Source organism: Cryptotermes secundus, unplaced genomic scaffold (assembly GCF_002891405.2).
Source record: "Cryptotermes secundus unplaced genomic scaffold, Csec_1.0 scaffold757, whole genome shotgun sequence".
In the NCBI taxonomy this organism is placed as follows: domain Eukaryota; kingdom Metazoa; phylum Arthropoda; class Insecta; order Blattodea; family Kalotermitidae; genus Cryptotermes; species Cryptotermes secundus.
Genome location: NW_019729905.1, coordinates 170,316 through 181,451, shown reverse-complemented (window position 1 = coordinate 181,451; position 11,136 = coordinate 170,316). Strand labels below are relative to the sequence as shown.

The window sequence follows — 11,136 nt, the reverse complement described above, 5'->3', positions numbered from 1 at the left end:
AAATTACAACTGTATCTAATATAAAATTTCTTGGAATACACATTGATGAGAAAATGAACTGGAAATGCCATATTGAACATATTACTTCAAAGACAAGTGCGGTTTGCTACATAATAAGATCAATAAAACCATTCACGTCCCTAAGTACCTTGAAAATGGTATATCACTCTTATTTTAATTCAATCATAAATTATGGGATACCCTTTTGGGGCAACTCACCCTTAAGCATAAAAATATTCAGGATGCAAAAGAATATAATTAGAATTATGTTGGGTTGTAGAAGGAGGGACTCGTGCAGGAAATTATTTAAAAAACTAGAAATATTGCCCTTGGCATCTCAGTATATACTTTCTCTTATGCTTTTTGTAGCAAAAAATAGAAGTGAATTCACAGTAAATTCAGAGATCCATAGGAAAAATACTAGGCAACAAAAAAACCTCCATCTACCCCTAGTAAATTTGAGGATGTATCAAAAGGGAATCTATTATTCAGGAACGAAGGTCTACAATAATCTTCCACAACACATTAAGGATGTATCAAGTGATATTAAGATGTTTGAAGTACTACTGAAACAATTTTTACTACTACACTCTTTTTATTCATTACAAGAATATTTCTGTTACAAATCCCCTTAAGGTATTTGAATAACTCTACTCTAAAAGGAGATAAATAGCCAGATTTGTATGTTTTGTATTTATAATTATTTATATTGGGTATTTTGTAACTTTTATTTTATTTTATTGTATACAAGCATTGTAATATCTTATTTTATATTACTTATTTATAGTGTAACTATTATGTATCTTTTATTAAATTTTATCATTAATATGTAGGTGCTAATAATGTATGTCAGGACTGTTTTCCACTTGTAATTTACTTGTAATGGATTGTATTAGAATGTTTATGACATTTGTACAACAAGTTGTATCTTGTGCCAAATTTGTAATCAAGACGATCTCCACATCCACATGAGTTTGTAACTCCTGATAGGATTTATGGAAGTGAAATAAAGTATGTATGTATGTATGTTACAACAATGGATAAAAAGATGCTGCCAGTGCAAAGCAAAAGCCAAAAAAAAAAAAGATTTTCAATACTCTGTAAAACCTAACTTCAAAAATTTATTTTTGCACCATTCTCTTACTTTCAAAGCATAAATACAGGACTTCCAGAATGAAACATTCAGTTTTATTTACACCTATACATTTTATATCTTTGTATGTTTATGTTTATGTTGCAACTGAAAGAGCAATTCCTAAATATTAGAATTAAAGAAAAGAATATTCAATTTAGAGAAATTTTGAAGGCAAAAAAGGGGAAATAAAATTATGATCCACCACCAGCACAATCAATCATCTATGATCTACTGAAAACGTTTGACAGTACTGGCCCCCTCAAACATCTGGTAATATCAATTTACCTACTGCAATAGTCCTTTCTCAGTCCATATAGCAATGAGCTATGAGCTATGAGCTGGATAGCAAGTGCTCAATTCTCAGCAGGCAAAAGAGATTTTTCTCTACTCCATAATGTCCAGACTGAACCTGGGGCCCACCCAGCCTACTATACAGTGGGTACCAAGAGCTCTTTCCCCTGAGGCAAAGTAGCTGGGGTGTGAAGCTGACCACTCACCTTCGTCTAATTCCAAAGTCAAGAGTGGCGGAGCTATACCTCCACTCCCACATGTCTTCATGGTGTGGTGCTTAATTAATTACACACAGAGATAACTCTTAAGTTTTATTCACACATTTCGTCTGCTTAAACCTTCCACGACTGAGCAAAGATGGCAAAGCAGTAGGTTTTCTGCTGGCCTTCCAGTTGGCACAGTAGTGCTTGGCTTCAAACCCCAGTAAGATTCAAGGCCAAATTGTGATTCTATGTTACCAATATTTACAGTTTGGGAAATGGAATCTCTCCTTTGACAAGAAGAGGGGCCTGTCACTGAAAGTGAATGCCACTTCTACTGCACCGTAACATATCACAAAACACAATGATCGTTACAATTATTTTGGCCAGGAACTCCTAATGCCCTTTAAAGACTGCAATTCATCAGGATTATATACAAAAATTCAGTTTGTATATCACAAGAACAAATTATAGCTCCATGGTAAAGACCAATGTAATAGGGAAATAATCGTTGTTTCTTGCTGGGAACCACAGATATATACTCAGCGGGTAGAATGCATAGTTTCTGCATGTTAAAGCGGGCTGCAGAGTAACCACTGCGATACAGTAATATTGTAAATGTTGAACTGTATGAAGATTAATGAATAATGAAATCCCACATTCACCACACTCACAGGAAATCTGCACGAAACACTCCTAAAAACATTAATTAAAAGTCAAACATGCTACATATTCGTAACAAACATAAAGCATTCTTTAAGAACGACACATACTCAAATATCGTCTCCAACTGGTACACAACTTTCATTCACAGAGTCACATCATGAATGAAGATGAAGTACCTTGTTACGTTACGAGTACTATGGTCTTCCGCAAGTAAAACATTAGAACTCATAAAGAAAAGATACACTTATACAATTTTGAACGGATCTCTTCATACACTTTACGGAACTTATCGCAACCTAGTCATTCTTTCTTTCCGGTTAAATGTCATAAACCGGAAACATGCTGCTAATCACAGATTACTGTTTATATCCGTGCTGCTGACATTGCATTCCTTTAATGCATAGATACGCCCATCACAGTGGCCGCGCGGTTTAAGGCATGAACCGTGTTCATCCGCTGGATCACTGGAATCGTGGGTTTAAATCCCACTCGAGGCATGGATTTCTGTGTGTGTTTGTTCTATTTGTATTGTTTTGTGCGTAGGTAGCGGCCTTGCGGCGGGCTGATCCCCCGTCCAAGGGGTCCTACTGACTGTGTACAGATTAAGAAACTGAAGAGGCGGCCAAGGTCCACATGGGCCGTAGAGCCATAGATCACCATAGATAGATAGGTAATACACAGAGAATTAGATAACACACGTAGAGGAAAACAGAGCTGACTTGTCCAGAACCATTTAGACAACACCTAAAGAGAGATATGTCGCAAATTTCATTCCCTTCCCCTCTGATAAATAGCTTGGTGAACTGTTATCTGTCGGAACTTCTGGGTTTTTGGAGTTATCGGTTTTGCCGTTATCGGTTAATGATATACATGGATAGATCATGTAAGCATTAAATGTGGAAGAGAGGCTGAGCACGCTACTCATAAACGGCATTTAAAGACACCAGAGTGTCCAACAGCATTATATAAAGAACTACTGCTACAAAACTAATATTAACTCTGCAACTGAATTATTTTTGGTATTCCTATTATCATTCTGTATTTCAGGTGTTCGTTGCGTGTCTTAGCATAGATTAGAGAAGCAAGGCATATTTCTAAGTTTGTTGGTTATGTACGAAAGTATTTAATTTGATTACATATACAAACATAGTTTTGACCCCTGTAATAAAATATTTTGAAAATAGTGTGTAGAATATGCGAGCTCGGTTTAAGAGAAAGCTATTTAATGTCGCTAAAGACGTTTTACTTTTGGTTATATAATGACCTACATACGACACAGAACAGCATGCCAGCATGGCTGACAGAAGGCAGGCGAAGGAGGTGTTTACAGTTTTATTTTTTTGTATATTATGGTATGTTGTTAGTTCCAGTAATAATGTTATTGGGAAGATGTTACTGAACGATTTTCCATATCCGATGACGGTGACTATGGTTCAGTTAACATCCATTACCTTATATTCTGGCCCGTTTTTCAATATGTGGGGTGTGAGAAAATTTGTTGACATTAGTTGGGGTTATTATACGAAAGTGATTGTACCACTTGCATTAGGTAAATTTCTTGCGTCTGTGTCGTCTCATGTTAGTATCTGGAAAGTACCAGTTTCATATGCTCATACAGGTAAGTTCTGTATTTTAAACGATAAAAATCAAATGCAAAATGGAGTGTGTTCTTGCCATCCTGCCTCTGATTGGATGTGAAAAAAGGAAGGCCCATGAATATTTGTCGATTTATTTTCAGTGAAAGCTACAATGCCACTTTTTACTGTAATTCTGTCGAGAATAATTCTGGGAGAGAAACAAACACTAACAGTAAGTGCAGGTTATGTTCCTTTAGAATTTGACTCCATATTGATAGCTGATATGTCTTTTGATGCTTTTGAACATCTTTCTTTTCAGGTGTATTTATCTCTTATACCAATAATTACAGGAGTAGCAATTGCAACAGTGACAGAAATCTCCTTTGATATGATTGGTTTAATTAGTGCACTGATTGCAACTATGGGCTTCTCACTTCAAAATATATTCTCAAAAAAGGCAGGTGCTTTGCATTATGTTGAATATGAAGTGTCTTATATAAAGAATTCTGTCAGTGCTTAGTTATATAAAATGATTGCATTATTGACAGGTGCTACATGACACAGGTATTCACCATCTACGTTTGCTACATATCTTGGGTCGTCTAGCACTAATCATGTTTCTTCCTGTGTGGCTGGTAGTTGATCTACAAAATGTTATGCAACACCCAACACTGGTAAGTGTACTGACGTTGCAAAACTTCTGCAGTACAGTGATAACATGGTATTTATCCAGTTTACATGTCACTAATGCTGAATTTATTTACAGTATAAACCTGACATTTGAGGAGTATGATCTTTTGTGTTTTAACACTGTGTAGTTAGGTAGAAATCCACTACATTTTGGAGGAATCACATGGCGTTACAACCCAAAAACTGTACTCGTCATAGTCACTGCTGTGAGAATCTCAAATCCAACGGCTGACACTTCTTTACAGTATGGAGACATTTAGAATGGCTTGTGTTAGTACTGATAACCTTAAATAAAAACCAAAAATCAGGGACTTGTTAAGGAGATTAATTAAAAAGTAATTTATACAATATCTAGTGACTGTAAATAAACCTCAAATTCAGTGACTTGTAAAATTGTTCCAGCCACATTAACAGGTTTGACTCACTGACCTGTGACTGAGTTTGTCTTTGATCTATAGTTATTAGCCCTAACACAACTTTGGACCTGCCTAAAACAACTGATCTTTGTATTGCAAAATTATGCCAAGAACATATATTTGTAGTCTCATGGATTACACTGTATAGTATCATAAGTAGCTAACAACATTTCAGAACAAGCTGTTTCCTCAATCTGAAGGGTAGAAGTGATAGAAGTCGTTCCTCTGCTAAGTTAGTAACCACCTATGAAACTACATGTCTCATAACCAAGAAGATCACAGTTTTAATTTTCACTGCCATGAAAACCTCAGATTTCATGTGACTTGTTGTATAATATAAGGATTTAATTTATTTTCCATTTTTATATATGTATTGGCATTTGGATGTGAACTTCTGTTCAGCTTTGATATTCGTTTGAAATGTTTTGTGTGGATATCTGTGCTTATATACATTCATATAAAAGGTAAAATAAGTAAATTTGTCCCTGTGCTCAACTAATTAAGCACTATGCCAGAAAGGCATATTGGGGAGTGGATGTATAGATCCACATTTTATTGACCTTGGCACTAGTTGGAGGTGAGTGGTCAGATTCACACCCCAGCCACTTTACCCTCGAGGAAAGAGCCTCTGGTACCCACTGGATAGGAGGTCGGGTGGACTCCAGAGCCAGTCTGGATGATGTGGAGAAGTGAAAATTCATGACCCTTCCAGGACTCGAACTCCAATCCCTTGGTTGTCCGGCCCCGTAGCCAGTTGCTATTCTGCTATGCTATCACAGCTTCTATATACATCATATACACTTCTTTAATGCCAGAACAGCTCAGTAGATTTTCTTGAAATCTGTTGTTTATAAATGTGTTTGAACATTAAGAATTTGTAGTATTAGTAATGATTAGTAACAGCAGCATTTTGAGTGTGCATGTATTACAAAGATAGTGCTCAAAAGTAGGACGTACTGACTCAGGTACTGATAATCTACTACACGAGTGATGTAAATGTATTATGGATGGTAGAGTTTTCACTCTCCCAGGATGTTACACCATATACTTCAAGTTGGAATTGTCTTTTTCTGATTTAGTGTAATATGTAATAGTATCATATCTGATTGTTTGTAGGTATCTGGTGAGGATTATCGTGTATTGGCACTCCTGTTTCTTGATGGAGTTCTCAATTGGCTGCAGAACATAGTGGCTTTCAGTGTCCTGTCACTGGTAACACCACTCACATATGCAGTTGCTAGTGCGTCAAAACGAATATTTGTTATTGCTGTATCATTATTTATGTTAGGAAACCCAGTTACAGGCACGAATATATTTGGAATGGCACTAGCAATATTTGGAGTTCTCTTCTACAACAAGGTATGTGATAGAAAACAAGTTGACAGTACAATAATTTCAGTGAGTGCTGTATTATTATTATTGGAGGGGGTGGGTTTCCCCATGCACTGCGACTAGTTATTAATCTATTGTGCGTCCCCCTTTAATATTCTACCAGTCGCCATGCCCTTCCAGTACTGGTTCTCGCTATCAGCCCCGTTCTGCCAGCGAGGTGGGCCCTCCCTGGCAGTGGTTCCTGATACTTTCCCATCTACCAGAGGAATTGGAAACTACTTGGGCAGGAAACTTTGCCTAATTTTGCTCAGAGGTCTCCTAGAGACATGAGGATCTTTTACGTAATGTAAATCTACGACATGGGACCCACGGCTTAAAGTCCCTCCCGGAGGACTTGTTTCCTGAATTTTTCCACCCTTAAAAATTCCACGACCTCCGCCGGGTTCGAACCCGCGCACCCAGTGAGTGCTGTAAAATTTAGAGGAATATTTTATACTAAAAATATGCTAATAGAAATGTTATGGTATTCTTTGATTGTTCAAGTGTAGGAATATACTCATTTTTCTGTAAATAATCTGCAGCAATTAGATTAACATGAAACATGGATTATTGTTATTCTGAAGACTTATTCTCTTCTGGGGCTCAGTGCCATGTAGAAGCTTATGGACATTTTCGAAAGTTGGAGGCACTCAGAAATATCTGTGAACTTCTATTGAAATACACAGTGTCACATATCAGAAGATAGCAGTATTCATAGAAACTGTCATGAGAACCTCACATATCACATCGGCCTCATATTACCTCAGTTAAAGACTTCAAACTTTGAAAGAAGCATTCACATAGCAAAGTGTGGTCGCATTTTATGCGCATAGTTTGAAATAATGCAAATCCTAAAAAATTCAGCAAGAATGATGTATGAGTTTCAAAACTTGTGTTGCATTATGTGAGTTCTTCAGGAATGCATCCTCACTGTATGTTACCAATCTGGAATTTTCTGACCCTCTCAAATGTTTTATCTGATGATTATCATATGTATTCTTTTCTGCATTGAATCTTGCACAGAAAAATTTCAGGGGAGCCAGTTCTTTGATCATGTATTTCAGTAAAGAAATTTGACATGTAAAGTACATATTTCAGTTGAAAAGTGGCAGGATCTTCAGAAGAAATGAACATGAAGGAACTAAGCACAGCATCTTCAGCATAATGCATTCAGCTACCCAGTGGCTCTGCTTCTATAGCTCAGAACCTTCATACAGTTACATTTTACAATAAACATAATTATTTCACTGGGAACTGGGATAGTTCAGTCTGTATATTGACTGGCTTCAACAGGCTGGGCAGCTGAGAAATTGGGTTTTGATTCCTGGCAGAGGCAAGAGAATTTTTCTCTTCTCCTGTTCATCTAGGCTGGCTGTGGGGTCCACTCAGCCCCATATAGTGCCAAAGTCAACATGTGGATTTATAAATCCACCCCCCCCATATGTCTTATGGCAAAGTGCTTAATTAAGCACAGAGACAACTTTCCTCACATTATTTCACTGCCATGGTAGAGACTCTTTCTAATGAGTCCAACTGAGTAGAAACCTTTCCTTTCTTATACCTGATGATGGAAACAGATCCTGTTTCTGAAACATTATGTTTCAAAAAACCAAATATAATGGATGCCCAAAAGAATAGTCATGTTTATTGTTACATGTAAAAGCATTTCAATTAATAATACAGCTTGTTAGCTGGTCATTGTTCCAAATATTTCTCTCCTAATGTTTAATGTAGGTATGTACAGACCACACAGCAAGTTGGCTTAGACTGTAATGCTTCTAACTTGTATTTGGGATATGATGCCATTTTGAAAGTCAGCTGGTGTTTCAGAGGAACATCGGTTCACACCATTATATCTCAGAAGGTATAACTCTACGTAACCACTGCTGTGAGAACTTCATATCCCACATTGTATTAGGGAAGTATCTGGTTTGAATCCCAGCCAATGTAGTGTTGTAACGGTGGTTCATAGTTTTCCTCAGAGACTCAAAGTGACCTCTGGAATAGTAGTTTGAAATAGGTCATGACCACCACCTTTCACATCCATTCCAGTCTACCATCTATATAAATAAAAATGTAAATGTTCGTTTGTTAGCCCTCGAAAATCTCCGAAAGTTCTTCACTGATTGCTTCGAAATTTTGACACAACGTTGCATTCGAATGCACGCGTTTTTATATACCTACTAGCTGTACCCGGCCACGCGTGAATCCGGAAAGTATATTTCCGTGGAAACGCAATAACAGTTGCATAGGAATTGCTGAAACAACAAACGCGTTTCCCCGGAGATTAAAGTCTAAGAGGTTCCGTTGCATAACAACGGATGAAACCGGAAAGTATACTTCCATGGAAACGCAATAACAGTGGGCCATTGCATAGGAATTGCTGAAACAACAAACACGTTTCCCCAGAGATGAGAGGATAAGAGGTTCCGTTGCGTAACAACGGATCAAACCAAACACTTCTACAAGGTGTTCTGTGCTAGCATTTCCTAAGCAACAGATGAAAGTAACTCTTCGATAAGNTATAGCATCCGCCAAGGTATAAATAGTCCAGCTTGGACAAGAAGCAGTCAGTCTCAGGGCAGATGCCGAGGGATACAGAAGAGAGTCTGGAAGTAACCGCCGAAGGAGTCAGTCTTGGGATAGCTACCGCCGAATATAAACAGTTTTGATTTATTTTCATTTTGATTTCATTATTTCGTGTGGCATTGCGTTGGAATTGGGCTGTGTCGTTTACCATAGTGTTCATTTTGTGAGTATAGTTTATTTTTTTCTTCTTTCATTGTTTTTCATTTTGTTTTCCTAACTGCTTTCCTTATTTTTCAGTGCAATTGGTGGTGGGATTGAGCTGTGTCGATTGATGTGCATTTGAATTGAAATATTTCGTTAGACTGAGCCACAGCAACGCGTGGCCGGGTACAGCTAGTGCATTAATAATAGTGTCATAGTCTTTGAGTTCCTGACAGTGTCATTGAATCGGCCATAAACATATAAATGTGCAGCCGCTTGCACTTGTGTCTACCTGTTCTGGGGTGAAGTAATGCCAGTTCTCCACATTTAGCCACTACTTGATGTGCTGTAACTTGGTTACAGAAATGGCACAATTCATGTTGTGTGTTATTACACAAATGAGTGCATAATGAATGTTCCTGCTCTGTAATTTCCAGACGTTTTTATTTTATGACAGGCAAAATACGATGCACGCCAGTCACTGAAGCAGCAGACTGTGCTGCCCTTATCACATCAGTTGTGGCAGAACCAGACTGGATATGTTCCGTACGCAAGTTCTCCACAGCATTCAGTCATCGAGCAGAAAAATTCTTACTCTAGTTCCAACAACAGCTTCTTGAATGGTGGCATCCACACCATTAATAACAATATCAGTATTAATAATAATAAGAGTAACAAAACTGGGAACTTATTTTTTGTATGATATAACAAGCTGCTTTTAGTATGAAGATATATATTACTGTATTTTATAAAATTGTAAGGTTGTACAAGCCTTGATATTTATTAAGTGTAAGCATAATATTTATGCTCCTCATAAAAGCTAAGAAGAATAAGAATTGGTATTATATTTCAGCATCCTGTTTGCATTGGGGCATCATTTGTAGTCTTGTTTTCCATCTGTAATACAGGGAGGACAGAGCAATATGTGGCACATCCACTGGGACACATAAATGGCCGCAATATAAAAGATAGGAAGAAAACCATCCTATGACATCAAAATTAATGATAGACATGCCTTAATGAATACAATTTGACCAAGCGCACAGTGCAGTAGACTCCTTTAAAAGATGTTACTTGAAGATGGCCCTGTGTGGCTGAAACATATAGCATATACATTGAATGTACAGATTTTAATGACATTTTAAACATTTAAGGATTTACATTCATGTTTTGTTGAGGTAGTTACATCATATTTCATGTGTAAATCAGTAGAAGTTACCAGTATTTCACACTGCACAACCAGTGGTTTCCTTCCCATGCCTAGGATCAAAATAAATGATGGAATTTAGTTGTATTCCAGCCAGGTGATGGTAAAAGGCAACCAGGATTAGGCTGCCCAACATAACAAAATTAATGTAACTACACCGACAATACAGAAATGAAACAATATGATATGTGGTGATTCACTAGGGCACAGCCTCCTATGTTGGATCACTGCAGTGGTTACCACTGCTACAAAAGGAAAGGCTAAGTCCTGTTGCAGTCACTAAATAGTCTTCCTGTGTTCCTCTAATTCAGAGTTTCCTGAATTATGTAATAAGAAGGTAACAGGGCAGAGCCAGATGATAAAAACAGCACAGAATTAGAAACCTGTAAGACAAGAGTGAGAAACATGACAGGGGAACAATGGAAAGGGCATTGAAGTTCCCGAATTCATGAACAGAAAAAAGAACTGATTCCTGGAAAGCATTAATTAACATTTATTTTGCTTAAGATTTCAATATGGTTAAAGAAACCGCCTTCCAAAAGGCAGAATTTAAGCACTAGGGTCAATCCTTTCTCACTGTCCAATTTCTTCCGTCCCTTTAGCAAGTTTACACAAATTGAAAAGGTAATCTATGCAGACTCATTATTCACTGGTAATTAAATAAAATCTGTACACTTACTGAAAAGTCCAGTTGAATTTGCAAAGTAACCAGGCAGACTGATATGTATGTACAAATTATGGTGATGTCACATTAAGGAAGAAAGAAATATAATGTATAATGCATGCTGAGCCAAAGATGACGCATGTCGCAACACTGTCCATACAGACCCAAACAAAATATCCTTTAGTACCT

At 37.3% G+C, this 11,136-nt stretch overlaps 3 protein-coding genes across 8 annotated transcripts in view; 1 reads left to right on the top strand and 2 right to left on the bottom strand.

The window, feature by feature from the left end:
- Window positions 1-2,629, bottom strand: part of LOC111865798 (importin-13) — a 72,348-nt gene extending 69,719 nt beyond the window's left edge. For 3 of the 6 annotated variants that reach the window (XM_023854093.2, XM_023854096.2, XM_023854097.2), the window contains exon 1: window positions 2,400-2,628. The gene's annotated coding sequence lies outside the window, so the exon portion shown is untranslated. Of the gene's footprint in view, window positions 1-1,632 lie in introns of all 6 variants that reach the window. The other 3 variants (XM_023854099.2, XM_023854094.2, XM_023854095.2) reach the window with 3 other exon arrangements.
- A 363-nt stretch (window positions 2,630-2,992) lies between these two features.
- On the top strand, window positions 2,993-11,072 carry LOC111865801 (solute carrier family 35 member E1 homolog). The gene is made up of 6 exons (XM_023854116.2): window positions 2,993-3,910; window positions 4,031-4,101; window positions 4,189-4,326; window positions 4,418-4,543; window positions 6,092-6,334; window positions 9,534-11,072. Exons 1-6 carry the CDS (start codon window positions 3,586-3,588, stop codon window positions 9,777-9,779), a joined length of 1,149 nt encoding a protein of 382 aa, XP_023709884.1. The 5' UTR covers window positions 2,993-3,585; the 3' UTR covers window positions 9,780-11,072.
- LOC111865800 (glutamate receptor-interacting protein 1) overlaps window positions 10,085-11,136 on the bottom strand; it is a 108,908-nt gene continuing 107,856 nt past the window's right edge. The window contains exon 21 of the mRNA XM_023854105.2: window positions 10,085-10,170. The gene's annotated coding sequence lies outside the window, so the exon portion shown is untranslated. The remainder of the gene's footprint in view (window positions 10,171-11,136) is intronic.

Bases quoted from the DNA above. Each gene is read 5' to 3' on its own strand.
- LOC111865801 (XM_023854116.2), top strand. From the start codon at position 3,586: ATGGCTGACAGAAGGCAGGCGAAGGAGGTGTTTACAGTTTTATTTTTT. The intron at 3,911-4,030 runs GTAAGTTCTGTA...ATTTATTTTCAG, and splicing joins AGTTTCATATGCTCATACAG to TGAAAGCTACAATGCCACTT. The intron at 4,327-4,417 runs GCAGGTGCTTTG...CATTATTGACAG, and splicing joins AAAATATATTCTCAAAAAAG to GTGCTACATGACACAGGTAT.